We start from the raw sequence: 16,028 nt of genomic DNA, 5'->3' as shown, positions 1-16,028 counted from the left end.
TTGTTTACTTGGTTTACTCATAGGTTAGACAGAGCAGCATGTTTTACATTTCATACCTAAGCACTTCTCCATTGTTCACCACATGTAATTTCAAGCTCTTGATTTGGTCATGGAGTAAAAAACTCAATAAGATGCCTACAGTATCTGTTCATATAAACTTGCTAACCTAAACTTGAAAAATGCTTTGACACAGTAGCTGGTGTAGCTAAACATCACCTATGGAGTCCTGGGTCCACATCCTGAACCAGTCACTATTGGTATGGATTTTGCATGTTCTCCCCTTTTTAGTGAGGTATTTGGCCAAAGTATTCAGGTTTCTTTCTAAATCTTAAATAGGTTTTTTTGCTCAGAGTTTGTAGGTATGTAAGTGAATGCAATAAACTGGCAAAATTAAGCCTAGTTTATATATGACATGTAGATAGATAGATAGATAGATAGATAGATAGATAGATAGATAGATAGATAGATAGATAGATAGATAGATAGATAGATAGATAGATAGATAGATAGATAGATAGATAGATAGATAGATAGATAGATAGATACTTTATTAATCCCAAGGGGAAATTCACATACTCCAGCAGCACCTTATGGATACAAAAAACAATATTAAATTAAAGATTGATAATAATGCAGGTAAAAACAGACAATAACTTTATATAATGTTAACGTTTACCCCCCCCCCCCACCCCCCGGGTGGAATTGATGAATCGCATAGTTTGGGGGAGGAACGATTTCCTCAGTCTGTCAGTGGAGCAGGACTGTGACAGCAGTCTGTCACTGAAGCTGCTCCTCTGTCTAGAGATGACATTGTTACAATGTATGTATACATGTATATACAATGCATACACTGTACAATGTATGTACTAGGCATGAGAGCCACGTGGCAAAAATTACATCAGATTTGGATACACGCCCTTGCATGGTGTTTTCATCACATGCTGCACACAGAAATTTTTCTAACTACGTTCTACAGTGGATGAAGCAGCCATGTATCCAACATGGTGAATTTTAAAGAGAAGCTACTTAAGTGGGTGCCAGAATGATGAACGAAGTGGTGAATATGACAGGTCATCAAAAGGCAAGGAAGACATAAAAAACATTTGAAATGCCTCAGCTCATTGTGTAGGTCCTCCATTCACAAGAATATTATACTTGCCTTTCCTTCACCACTTTTGTGTCAATAGGTCTTGACAGTCCACCTCCTCCTTTCCTTCTTCTTATAGTCAGTCTAACATCTGCTGTGACATTGTTAGCTATGTGACACTTACCAAACTCTGTCACTTATTGACTAGGAGAATATTAATGCGCTGATTGAATGGGCCAAAGTAAGTATAAATGTTTTTTGGTCACTCACTGCACGCATGCTTTGCATTGTGCTCTGAGCGCCGGCTTCACACGATAAGTATAAACCATGCTTTATCCATGTTTGTTTCTACATTGCACACTGTTGAGCTACTCAGATTTCTAAACTAGAATAAGCCGGTTATCAAAACAAATTACTTACTATAACTATTATTACTTACTTTATGGTTCTTTGGTTGCATTGGCAACTGACCTTCATGCCTTTCTCCCTAGTACCAATTATGTATTTACCTTTCCAGCCACCATATGGTACTTCTTGATTCTATTTTTCCATGAAAGGGCATGTCTTCTGTTTTCTCTTTTCTCTCTCTGGATCTTTTGTTATTATCTTTTGAATGTGTCTAGTTGCTTCTGAATGTGCAACTTGTTCCCTTATTTTCACTTTCTTTACCTTGTCACCTGACTTGCATTTTCTGCTAATTTCTGTGCAGGTTTTCTGTGGGAATTTTAATTTACTCCAACATCCCAAAAAATGTATTAGTGACACTAAACTGGTCCAGTATACAGTAGGGTTGTGAGTGAGTGTGCCTTGTGTAGCTGATGTCCTGTCCAGAGTTCTTTCTGTCTGACAAATGTAAGGATAGGACAATTTCAAAGATAAACATATTTCAATATTTACTTGTTTTCTGTAATGTAGTTTAGAACTGTTCATTTCCACATTTAGCTTCTATAAGAGGATAAATATATGAATCATACTATCACTGTATTTCTTTGTATTTAGTGGTTAAATATGTTTTTGACTGGCACCCTCTCAAGGGGATTGTTCCTGCCTTATGCCCAATTCTTGCTGGGATGGGCTTCAGCTTCCCTGGGCAGGTTAAGAAAATGATGGATGGCTGGCTGGATATGTATTTGTTGTTTCCATTTAATATGTATTTATATTTCTGCACATAACTCAAATATCTTAAACTCTAGAGCTATAATGATCTATACAGTAGATGGCGCCTGCTCTCCATGACTGATTTTTTTATTTATTGAAGTAAAATCAGGGCCACCAACAGATTACTAGTATTTATTGGCTTCTGTGTTTAATTTATTTTTTTTTTTTTGGTTGAATGTTGCGTTTTATTGCAGGTGGTTATAATGACTCTTAAACCGTGCCTTTAAGAGAGGAAAATTGAAGAAGATTCAAGCTGATTTGGTTTTAATCAACTCAGCATCTAGCTGTATTCAAATTCAGGAAAACCTCATTTCCTCTCTTAAACTTTCATTCATCCCTTATCCAATTCGCTGAGCCACCTCTGAATTTGCCACTAGGACACTCAGTGGGGTGTCCTATATAAGAAAGGTATTCATCCTGTATAAAGACTAAGTTCAAGCACTAATCATACTTTAACATGTTCTTCCCTTTTCATTGCCATAATCCAATTGTATTTAATCTCTCTTTGGAAAATCTGTGACTTTGCATGCCAGAAGATATTCATATTTCTTCTTTAGGTACAGTGTAAATGTGCTGTTGGGAGGGGGGAACAAAGTCGTTAGTCAGAAAATATGTCTAACACGCCAAACATACATATTCTTGTAATGCTGTATTTTCTAATGTAGGCTGATGTGAGTTGATGCTTCCCAACAGATCAAATGAACATTTAAAAACAAGTTTGGTGCTGGGAAATACGTTAAGGAAGATAATATTTCACCTTAGTAATAGTAATATAATACTATTTTTCTCAGTGATGTATCTGTTCTTATTTTTTTTTTAATTTCAGGCATTTTTTTTTTTGCTTGAGTTTTATACTTTTGTTATAGCATTAAAATGAAAGGGGTCATTTTTGTTAGGAACAACTATGTCATTCTGTACTCACTCCTAGAATAAATTTCCATAAAGTTGGGGATATTTTTAGAATAATCACTTACTGCTGAGGAAGTCAAGCAGTTGTATTTTACTTTCAATTCAAGTGAACTAGAAGTGCTTTGCCACCGTCAATGGTCACTATGCCTCTGATCATTCTATATTGAATTCATATGGTATATGGAAGACTGATTAGAAGGACAAAGTATAAATGGGGCTTATGAGTAGTTAGACAGGAAACAAATTGCACTGTGGTTTTTTTATTTAACTGTGTTATTGATCAACTATTTACATGTTGGTAAACCAAAAGTAAGAAAGATTAAACTAAGGAAAATGAGCATTATTTAGTGAAACTGAAGGTAATAAAGACGAAAGTAGTCTTCAATAGTACCTTTATGTAACCTGTAACTTTTTTACTGTAATCATTGGTCTATTTTAAACTGTAATTTTTATCGTTAGTATACCTGAATTTTAGGAAAGTAATTTGTTTTATACTCTGAGGCTAATGAGGTGTGTTACTTTTGTTTGTGTCCACAGGTTCTGTGGGAAATGCTGACTCGAGAGGTTCCTTTCAAAGGTTTGGAAGGGCTACAAGTTGCTTGGCTAGTTGTAGAGAAAAATGAGGTACAGTATCTTCCTTTTGGTCACTCTTGTATTTTCTGAGTTAGGTGAAGTGGATTAGGCATGTTTGAAGGAAGTAAATTAAAAATACAGATTCACAAAAATGATTTACTTCCTTTTTGAGTCCTACTAATGGCTACTGACATTTTTAGTGGTCTATCTACCCACACATTACTCTCTACCACTGGTTCTATTGAACATCACTAAGCAAAAGGTACATGCATATGGTAGCTAATTTGTCTTTCCTTCAACAACAATCTTAGTGCCTTTTTTAGCTATACTTCCTTCTGTAAAAGTTCCAAGAAATGTCTGTAGAGAAAATAAGATAAAAAGGTATCCAAATGGTAATTTCTTACCAAATACAAGTGTGGCCTCTTGATATGAAGGTTCTTAAAGACAGAGATAAAGAGAGAAACCTGCACTGGCTTTTATACATCCCCAAAACCCCCAAAGCACCTTAAGAATGTTTAGGCAGGGGGCATCAGTCTTTGTATGTGGAAGTAGATACACACAAATCTCCTGAGCAAAAGAAAATATATGGAAGACATCTGGTAGTGCAGGTGTGTCTCTACTTCCCATTACAATGAGTAGCTTATGGCATACATACCAGGCCTTGTAATGGTAGGCCGGGGCTCATAAGTAAAATAACATCAGGAGCCAGCAGAATTTCCTGTGACCTGACCACCCTGAGACTTAATAGACCCATACTGTATTCTGAAAGTGGATCCTTTATTTGGCCTGGGAGTCAAGATCAAGTGGGATTCAAAAACTATTCATTGTGAGAAAGTATAGGTTGGTGAATGCTTACTGACTACAATGAAGACAGGGCAGAATTTTTAGAAAGGCAGAACTAGAATAAGAGAGGGATGGCTTTTATTGCATCTTGTGAGGTAAGAAAATGGAAAAATCATCTCACCTTGCTTTCTAGCAAAAACTTGTGTAACAAAGCCAAGCAGTATATTTCTTTGATATTTTTGTGCACACATTCTAGTGAAATAAAAATCATTTTGACCTTTCATTGGCATTGAGTCTGGGTTGTAGAGACTCTTAGGTGGCGATCAGGTATCTCAATAGAAATACTGTAATTAAACTTGTCCTGTAAAGGTCTTCTATATGGTGTTTACTATGAGAAGGCACTATTTAAAATAAAGTGTCAAGGTTTCATTCCCACCTCTGGCTCACAGCCTGACCCTTGGTTAGTGCCGCTTTTCCACCTGTAGAAACAGAAAAAGCATTTTGCACTTGGAACTTGCAATTCACTTTGGATCAAAAATTAGCTAAGTTAATGTAAGTTCTGTTTAATGACCACTGTATATCAAGTCTTATTGCTGAAACTCAGTGGAAGCTAAAAGTGTCCATTGATGTTAGACTGAATGGCCAGCTCTCATCTGAATCTTCAATTTAAGGGAGATCTGCCATACTTGACATAGGCCTGCTTTTCTGATGTTTGTTCAGAGTATTCTAAGCCTCTTGATATGTTAAAACGTTGAGAGGAGTGAGATAAAGATAATCAGTACAGTGTAGTCAGAGTCCCCTTTTAATCGCCTTTGTCACTAACAATTGAAAAGCTGAAAATGTTTCCATTAATGAAGTAATTCTTCTCCTGCATGGCGGGCATACAGCACTTACTATCTCATTAGTCGTATGTATAGTAATGGGTACCATGGTATTCATGACAGCTGGTAAAAAAATTGTAGTTGCATCATCTATATCAAGCAGGCAGTTGCCCAAGTATCATTCTCATGATGGCAAGTATTTAACCAAATAGGCAAATTCAAGTCTAAATTATTATTTCATAGGTGTCTGAGAAGGTAAACAAGATATAAAATTACAGTGTCAAGTTGTGACTGCTGCATACACTGTGTTGCCACTTCTTGTGTATTTATTCTTAGTGTTGTAAGAGTGCATGACGACCAGCAACACTTACTCTTAATCCTTTATATTGAATTCATAGATAGATATCAGATGGCAGTTTTATATGCCATTTATACAACTACACCTGTTTACAAATACTTTTTTTAAATTGCTGGGCAGGTGAAATGACATTTTCAGGATCACACAAACCCAGAGTGCTTTATGAGTACAAAGCTATAGTACAATTGTTTACTTTTCATTGAAACCAACTGCAGCACTCACAATTTGATTGACTCGCACTTAATCACAGAGGGAATTTTAGACGGGGTGAACAGCATTTTAGTTTAAAATGTCATGTCATAACTACTAGGCCACACTGCTTGACCAAAATTTCTGTTTTGAAAAGCTGTGCTACATTTGCGTTCCCCTAATACTGAATTAACATGTTAACAAAAAGAATAGATGAGTGCATTTTTTCTTTTAAAACGTCTATATGGAAAATAGTAATTGGTGGCATCAGTCTGGTTTTCTAATTTCCAAAAGGTGTTGTCTCATGCATGCAGTGGTGGATGAAGCAGTTTTAGGAAATTGGTCAGCACTTTGGCCCATTTTAGATTCTGAGAATGTGAAACATTGTACCTATCACTATACCTTAAGTAGATTTCTCTAAATACATGAACAAACTTGATTAAACTAGATAAGTGAGTTGTTTAAACAAATAAGACAAACTAACTGTCCTCTGCTCATTTTTAGTTTGTGACTGAGTCCTCTGTGGAGGATTTAAGATGTTAGAAGTTATGAATAAAGTGGGCTCTGTGGTGCCTAAAACATGTCAAGATGAGTCTCTGTTTGCTTGTTGCACTCTCAACATTGCTTTTTAATTTTAGAAATAACTTAAAGCAAATAAAGAAAACTTAAATTGTCTGTTTGGGAGATGCACCAGAAATAAATAAAAAGTTGTTTTGATTCATTTTTGCTAGGACAGCCATGAAGTGTAACTCAAATCTCAAAGGATTCTGAAAGAGAAAGGCATTTATGCAAAGAAAGTGGTCTTCTTGTTTAAAATTACTAAAGTCTGTTAATGTGATCTACGGCATCTTTTAAAGGTTTTAGTTTATCACAGGTGTAATTCCTGAGTCTTGTTGAGATTTATTACGAGGTTTTGTCTGCCATTTTCTTTTACATGCTTTCCAGCTGCTTCTGTCTGAGAAGAAAGTACAACTTGTGAGAGAGCATTAGCTGAACTCATCTTGCAAGAAGTACAGTAATAGGAATGGATAAGAAGTCTGTATAGTCCACTCTTGAAGTGTTTTATTTGGCAAACTAATTACTTTTTTCCTCACAATCATAAACTATTTTCCTTTACTAAGCTGTTTAAAAAATCCCTTTATTTTCCAAATTTGCTTTAATGATTAGAGGGCTGCGAGATGTAAGTGTCTATCCCTGCAGCCCAGGAGACAAGGTCGATTCCAATCATGAATGGTGTGCTAGTCTGCAGCAGGGTAATCAAATGCAAATTAACACAAATTCATAAAAGGACGATTTAGAGTTTCTATTAATCTAGTTTACCTGAACATGTTTGGAATATAGGAGGAATTCCACATGGACACAGAAAAGACATGCATTTTCCTCATAACAATGAGGATAAAAATATTGGAATACTGAGACTGAGATCACCTCAGATAGACATATCCTAGTGACTTCAATGTGCCAACTAATGACCCATACCAAAAATAAAGATAGCAGCAGCGTGTTCTTATACAAGCTGTCAACATATTTATAAATAAATGTGTCACTGCAGAGTTCTCGGCACATTGACGTCAGCTGCCTGAGAGTCATGTCACCTGTTGTACTGCACCTCTGAGAAGAACACAGTCTCCAGTAGTTGCATAGGATTCAGTTTCAGTGCATTAATTAATTCTTTATGAATTACCAAACTATTATCATTATTAAAGATAGTTAATAATAAATGTAAGTGAATATATTAAAGTGGATATAATGTGGATGCTTTTTGTTTTGCAGAGGTTGACCATTCCTAGCAGTTGCCCACCAAGTTTTGCTGAATTAATGAGACAGTGCTGGGAAACAGATGCAAAGGTGCGTGTGTTTTTTGTTAAATAAAACCACAATCCAGCTGTCGTTACTTTGATATGAGATTACTACATTTTATGCAGTTCAGTGTCCCCTAATACATGCTGTTCCATAATTCCAGAATAGAATGCCCTTGGGAGGAATCATGCTTTGTCATCTCCAGTTTTGAAATCTAAATCAGTATAATGGAATGCTGTGTTTTTACATTTGTTACCATATAATACACAAATGCGTTTATTTCCCAAACTATGCAGTAAAAGCTACAAACAAGCTTACAATAAATAAGGAGCTTGTGCCTCCTTTGATTCTGTCTTAATGCAACAATTTGCACTTGCGTGGTGTGCAGCAAAGGACTGATTTGATCAAGACAATTAAATCTGATTTAAGCCCATCTAAAATATTATCAGATAGTTAAAAGTGGTGAAAAGACTCAAACAAAGGAAAATATAAGGAAAAGTATCTTATAGGAAGAATTAAAGATAGTGTCCGACTACTGTGGCTGAACCAGTTTATTAACCAGTACAGGCTCATGGAATGCTGCTACCTGTCCAAGCAGCATGAAGCAAAAAACAGGAATAATCTCTGGTGAAGGCCAATCACTCACAAATTTTCACTGTTTCAAGCAGGGTCACTTTAGAGTTGACATTCAATCTAAGCTGCAAGTCTTTGGGATGTGAGACGAAAATCAAGTAGCTGGAGGAAACCAACATGCAACTCCATATAGAGAGAGCCCTTGCTGTTATCTGACTTCAGAATTCTGGGGTTTTGGGCAGACAAGTTAAAGAACTGTATCACCATGCTTCATTCAATGAATTCAATTTATTTATTTTCTAGTGTTCTTCCATTTCTTTAACTGAATCATTATGCACCACACTTGAGCACACCTCTGTCATTCTGTATAGTCTTTCTACATTAATACACAATATGCACATGCCACACTGTTCAGGCTGATGTCCCCCACACTCAGTCATCATTGTTTCTCTGCTTCAAGCAAAATGACACCTTTTATTGGCTAACTAAAAAGATTACAATATGCAAACTTTCGAGGCAACTCAGGCCCCTTCTTCAGGCAAGATGTAATCATTACATTCATAATGGCTAACACGGTACAACACCCTGGTTCTGCTTCAGACATAAACATAACTAAACCCACTGTCAAAGCCCTGTTCAAACATTTTGCTTTTTTAATTGGAACTATGTTGTAGAGTGCTTCAGATCACCAGTTTGAAGACAATGTGTTTGAATCCCCTTGCAGTTAGTGTCTGTATTGAGTTTCCACATTCTCCTTGTATCTGTGTTTTCTTTTTTATGGTTACTCGGGTTTTCCTTCTTCAACCTAACATATTTTTTACATAAATTGGTTACTTTAAGTGGTGTTTATGAGGGTGTGTGCTCTGTGATGGACTCTCCACTAGTCAATGGTTAGCTCCTGTCTTCTTTCTTTTATTGGTGGGATAGACATCAGCTCCCCTGCATGAAATTAGTGAGTTTTACAAAACTGAGGGAAACTGAAGAGTCGGGACTTCCAAGTTTTACATCTGCAATCTTTGACAAAAAAGATGTTGGTATTAGGATACCAATATGATATCTCTCTCAGCAGTAAAAGTGTGTGTAAAGTCTACAGTTTCTTCAGTCTCTTCTTAAGATGACTTACATTTTTTTGTTTTGCTTTGTTTATAGAAAAGACCAGTGTTTAAACAAATAATGTTGACCCTGGAATTGATGTCCAAGGACAGTCAGCTGCCTGATCAGTGCAACTCCTTCCTGCACAATAAAGCAGAGTGGAGGTAATGGTTAATTCATCAAGCCAATTACTTTATATCTGGAAAACTCAACTGACATTAGTGAAAAATTTTGTATGAAATGATTGTGTTTGTGTTATTGAGTTGCCCTTTCCTAGCTTCATTGTGGACAGCAGCATTCATCTATCATTTCTTAAAGAGAAGTTGCCTAACAATGACTGCAAACTCAGTTCCTCCATAGATGTCCCCGCTATGCCCAATGGAAAGGAGGGATCAAGAATAGCATTATTACAGCCTCAGTAAACTTAGCCTAGCTTTGTTCATTCTGTTTGTCCACTCTGTCTTCACCATTTTTACCTTTTGACATTTGGGTATATAATATTTCATCTGTTGGAGTCTAGGGATACTAGGGATTCAATTCACTGAAATGTCAGGCCTTTTCATGCTTGCCCATTCTGATCACCCAGAATCTCCTCCCAGTGTCTCTCCCTTTGTGACTACATATATAAAAATTATTTGTGTAATTGAGGGAGCTCTTTCAAATACAGATGGTATGATGGCATTGCAGGTGGTATTTACACTTACTTGTTGCTAGTTTCATTTAAGAGTCTGCATATCTTCTGTCATCAGGGGATTTGTATATTTTGTATGTGTCAATGAGATTTTTCTTCCAAAGATTCTGCATATTCCCACAAAAATACTGCCAGGTAGATCGCCATCCATCTTAGTGTATGGGTGTTGTAGTGTGCTTGTCGAACCACTAATGGATTAGTGGGCTGGGTTTTCTATATTTAATTTTGAACTATAATTTTAACTATTTGTGGGCTGGATTAATATTTTTATATTAATGTTCAATCAAGAAATCAAACAAGTTGCTTTACAGGGTTTCCAAGAATACAATAAAATAAGAGTATTGTTATTAAGCATAAACACACACATAGCACTACTGACGGGCACCAAGAAGCCATTTGAAGTATACTTGGCATATTTTAATCAGCAAGTGTTAACTATAAGGAGTTATACAACTCCAAGGCTACAATTATATAAAATTTAAAAATCAGGATACATAACAATAATGATATACAAAATGCTGTACTGTATAATGAGGAGCTATACAGATCAAGCACATCTATAGGACAAAACTATAAAACACAGTATAAATTAACAGAACCCAGTAAACTGAAACATATTCAGTACAGTTTATGGTTTGTAGTCCACATAAATATTGAACAGTGAGGTGTTAACAGTACAATAACAGGGACCCAGGAACTCACGTCAGGGATAGCCAGTGAGTTCAGCCTGAAAATGAATTCATATGGAACCTGAGGAATAGATCTAGGAACGGAGTTCTTGCATGGTGAAGCCACAAAGCTGAATGCAATCTTGGAACAGTAAGGAGGCCAGTGTCAAAAGATCTAACTGTCTGTTAGCTTTATATGGTGTAAAGATAGAAAATGCATTCTAGAGTGTTGAAACAAAATTTCTTCTTAGTCAGTAATAAGGGTTTTGATGACTGTCTGATATTTCTTAGGGACCTAGTGTAAACAAGTAGTGGTAGCAGCAGTAGTAGTATTGTCACATGAACAGATTACATTGAAATTCTTGTTTTTCTGAACCTACATGCAATGCACCCCCACTATCACAATAACAAGAAGTGGCACAACATTTTGCTTGGTCAAGATAGATGGACTCTAGTAATTTGTTGCATATGATAACATGACATTTTCATCGCTGCAAGGATATGGGATTTAAAGGTCATGCAACTGTTAAACACAGATTTGGGTTGGGAGGGGGTTGTAGTAAAAGATTAACTAATTTTGTACATTTAAAGTTTTTATTTAGATTGTGTAAGTTTTCTGAAGGTATCCACAGAGTTCAATGAGAAGTAACTAATTTTTGTGGTTGCTGAGTTTAAGGAAGTGAGTAGGCATTCAGGCACTGAGTGTCATTGTGGTGAACTATGCCATGTCAGATATGCAACTTGAAGACAACTTCAAGTGGGGCTGGGTGTTGTCATTTTATGAGTAGATAAATATGGTCAGTAAATCAATTCACCTAGATGTTGCACAAAGATTATAGACTTTTTAAAATACTATTTAAAAACTGAATTACACAAATTTTAGAAAACTATTCAGCTGGTCACTTTAAATATTAAAGCATTACACATCAAGTTCTGATATGTACATCTTTTTTTTTGGGAACTGGACATGGAATTATCATTTAAATATTTAAAGAAACTAAAAATGGTTTAGTAATAAGGCTCTGTTCCTTATTACGAGTCAAGACAAATTATATGATGAAGGTAAACTGGTGGTGTTTGAATTGCAATGAATAATTACAATAATCAATGGAATTAGAGATATTTATACCAATTCTACTTCACTGCACCCCATTAAAAGTGTTCCCCAGTCATAGTTTCTTTGGGGTTTTTAACTTAAAGTTAATTTCCATAAAACACTTTTGTAGGTCTTTTTATCACTGAAAAAGCCAGCCTCCTAATCAAGTGCTAAACAGTAGTCAATATTTTTCATTGTGTGTTACTATGAAATTGAATAAACAATTTAAGATAATATGCACAAAAGTTTTTTAGCCTATTTTGCTAGTTGAGGTACAGCATCCTACCAAAGCACCCAAAACCCTGCCTGCGATTTAATTAAAATTCGTCCAGTTGTTTTTGTGTGCTGTGGAAACAGACAGACAGAATTTTAGATATACAGACTGTAAAAACTCATAAGGAAAAGCTAGAAATTAAGAACAAGCTAGGCATTAAGCCCTGAATACATGGATTAATCTGAAAAGCTATACACACCTGTTGTCCTTAAGGAATCACCCTTTCTTTGTAATTTCTGTGTAATGTATGTTTTGATCTTGTTCACCATGTGATGTGCTATTTTTAATACACTTTAGATTAGAGAAGATTCGATTCGACAAAATATACTTTATTAGTTCCCAAGGGAGAAACTCAAAATGTTTCTATTGAAATGTAAATTAAATCTAATTAAATATCAGTGGTTTCAGTAATAAACTTTCAGCTGTATAAGAAGAGTGGTGGAGTAAAAACATCTCACTGTACCTGAATTTGTTTTTGAACCAGAGCCAGTAGTACTTTTTAATGTGAATAGCAGTTACTCAGTGTTACGGCCCCATCATGGCTTCATGTTTTCTTTCTAACAAACTTTTACCTTTGATCGATATCCTGTGTTAATTAGAAAACCTGTGATTTTCCAGTTTCTGTGTTTTGGTGTCAATCTAGAAATTATAAAACAGATTTCATATTGTTTTATTGGAATATAGGAATCATGTTTCTCTATTACTTGGGAATGTTTTACTTTTTTTCATTTTTGTTTCTTTAAATTGTAGTTGTCATCATGATTTACATTTTGTTATCCAAGTATTCTGGTTAATCAATCCATTATTTTGTGATCAAGCTAGTGGGTATGACACTGAAGTAGCTGCAGCCTTTCACCATTCAGTGTTTGCCCATCTCATTATATGCTAATAAGGTCAATTAACTTATTAAGGGAGCAAACTTCATATAAAAAAAAAAAATTGATTATTGTATGTGGTTTTTGACTCTCTATAACTTATTCTTTGATTAGAAAATGGTCACATTTACAAGTTTGTGTAAACCGGGACAGACATATGTTTCTTTCATGAGAAACAGAAAATGACACCTTAATTATTATTATTAAAGAAAATGATGTACCAGTACTGAACAAAGCCATAAACTTTTATCAGTTACTCTTAGATTCTACATAGACATAACAGAAGTATACAAATCAAACAAGGACAAAATGTATATTTAAAAGCATGGCATGGAAATTATAATATTAAAATAAACTTATTGTTAACTTTCCTGTATGCTAATTTCACTGTGGCTTTGTGTGCTACTTCAAATGGCAGGCTAGGATTAAGAATAATATTCTGCTACCTACAGCACCTCCCTAATTATAGGCTCTGCCATGAGCTGAAATATAGCTGATTTCCTTCAGTTATTTTAGAGCGTGAGGTGCACCGTACAATGGCACTATGGCCAGGGTGGCAGGCCTCACTAGTCATAATACTTTCCATATGCACATAAAGTTTGGTGACTTAATTTTGATACTTTTAATATGACTCTATCTAGAATGGTTTACATAGTTGATGAAAGCTGCACACATTATTTTTTCTTAATAAACTCTAAAGGCATCACACAAAAAAAGAATACACCGATAATTTTTTTTTTCAATAATTATTGATTGAATCAGACATTTTAACCAATTTTTTTACATTGAATAAGAATGCATGTTAACCATATCACAGGGTATCTCTTTGACAGTTTTGTCGTTACCTGAGGCATTGCACTGAAAACCATCATCATGCATGTCAGTTACAATAAATTTAGTCCATACCTCTGCATGTGTTCTAAATGGGAAAAAATGTAATTAATGAACTATAGCACCATGTTCATTACAGAAAGAAACCTTTTTAAGTAAATCTTACTTGCTTGTTGTGCAACTTATTATTCTGCAGTTAGTTGTTCACTTTGTATATGTATTATTTTCTTTTACATCATGTGGGCTCACACATGGTACACTGAGGACATTTATGCAAATGTATTACTAAAAATAAAATCTCTACTTCATGCATGAGAAATACTAACAAATTATTTTTTTCAGATATACTTTTTTACTTTATCTTTCTTCTGTCACAGTGAGTCCCAACAATGTTCAGCATAACCTCAAAGGCTTTCCTTTGGCGATTTATATCTCATTCAGGAGGTGAAGGACATGAAAGCATCAGTTTATTTAAGTTTGCCATCTTAAATTGCTGCCACTAATCATCACTGGAGATATAGTGGTTTCTTACTGTGCTGATAATAAGTTCATTATGAGAAATGCTGACACACATACCCATTCTCCCTAAATAAAGAATTGATATAGAGTTGACATTATTTCTAACACAAGGTTTATGTCCTTAGTGTTTAGGAGAAACAGAATTATCCAACAAAAGTCATGTGGGAATAGGATAACATTTAAGTTTCTATGACTAGGCTGAGAATTGAACCTGGGCCCCAAGAGCTGTAAAGCAGCAGCACTAACCACTGTACCAGTGTAACATTTCTTTTTGTTGGGAATTTAACTATTAGATAAATGAAATATTTCATGTTGACCATGAAGGGGTTGCTTCTGCATAGGTACATCCCTTATTTCCAGTGGAATCAGTGAAGAAGTTGCAGGATAATGAAGAAGGCAGTGTATTTCTGTTAATTGCTGTGCTTTAGATATGTAAAACTGTTCAGAAGAAAAGTTTCAATCTGCTTCAGTGTGACAGATTGACAAGAAGAAAAATGCAGTACACCTTTTCATCCCGGTCTTTACATTCTGGTCTTAAATTGTTGTTCAGTAATTTCTACAGTAATTTCTGCTATCTTCCTCACTTTGCATTTCTTTTTTCAGCATCAGCTGTCACAGAGAATGCAGAGAGGTGAAACCTGAGTGTTAAGAGTAGAGGGAGGAGATTAAGAAATTCTGTAGCAATGTTTCCATTAAAGGGAAACCAATCAAATGAATTACAAAGCGCAAATGGAAAAACTGACAATAGGAGGCTTAAAAAAATGTCATCTGACTGTTTTGTAAATAGCCCTGCCAATTTTGAGGTTTGAGGACTTTTCTGCCAACACTGCACACCACCACCCGCTGGTGAAATATGAACATTGCATCTTTTTATACAAGGGCTGTAGATTACTGTTACAATTATCATTATTTGGTGTTAGTTTCTTCATTGCTTTTATCCAAGGTAACTTTACAAAATCAATATGTATTTAATACACTTGAATAATTAGAAAGAACAAAGTAAATAAAGATCAAAAATTAAAAACAGCACAAGATGCTTAGTTGTAGATCTAGTTCCAAAGCCTGGTTAAGACTAGCAGTCTACTAAAATCACATGTGCTTAAATGTTGATTGGCTCAGTAAAGCTGTAGAAATCTGAAGGGTGAGCACAAAGGTCGAAAGTCTAAGCAGTCCCAAGAATTATAGCCAATATAATAAACATTTGCAACAATTTTCTATTTCTTTCACACTGAATAATTTGTCTTAATTATTAATATTTTATGTACTCAACAGTCTCAGTGTCTAGTAATCTAAAATGTTTACATTTTGCCTTGTTGGTATGAGCAAAGGAGAAAAAACGATTTTGCGAAAATTTGATGATAACCCCAAAATGTCTTTTCATTCTTTCCAGGTGTGAAATTGAAGCAACTCTAGAGAGGTTAAAAAAATTGGAACGTGACCTAAGCACCAAAGAGCAAGAACTCAAGGAGAGAGAGCAACGTTTGAAGATGTGGGAGCGCAAATTGGTAGAGCAGTCCAACACACCGGTTAGTGCTGTCATGTGAAATAAGAACTTCTTTCTTATATGTACTGCAGATTTAACTGATTTAATCATTGCTCACTCATTATGCTATATGGAATTTCTGGATATCCTTGATCAAAGATGTAAAGTGGCACATTTTCTTCTTAAGCTTCTGGGTACGTTCAATTCAAAAGATGTGGCATGTTTTTTTATTTTTTTTAAAGACAAGC

General features: G+C 35.3%; 1 protein-coding gene across 3 annotated transcripts in view; it reads left to right on the top strand.

Annotated features, from left to right (window-relative positions):
• Positions 1–16,028, top strand: part of map3k20a (mitogen-activated protein kinase kinase kinase 20a) — a 221,435-nt gene that overhangs the window by 80,044 nt on the left and 125,363 nt on the right. For all 3 annotated transcript variants that reach the window (XM_028806282.2, XM_051930670.1, XM_028806284.2), the window contains exons 8-11: positions 3,692–3,778; positions 7,652–7,726; positions 9,401–9,507; positions 15,688–15,823. In XM_028806282.2, coding sequence (XP_028662115.1) covers positions 3,692–3,778; positions 7,652–7,726; positions 9,401–9,507; positions 15,688–15,823 — 405 coding nt within the window. The remainder of the gene's footprint in view (positions 1–3,691; positions 3,779–7,651; positions 7,727–9,400; positions 9,508–15,687; positions 15,824–16,028) is intronic.

Source organism: Erpetoichthys calabaricus, chromosome 8 (assembly GCF_900747795.2).
Source record: "Erpetoichthys calabaricus chromosome 8, fErpCal1.3, whole genome shotgun sequence".
Taxonomy (NCBI): Eukaryota; Metazoa; Chordata; class Cladistia; order Polypteriformes; family Polypteridae; genus Erpetoichthys; species Erpetoichthys calabaricus.
The sequence above is the reverse complement of the archived record's forward strand: the minus strand, read 5'-3'. Positions and strand labels throughout refer to the sequence as shown.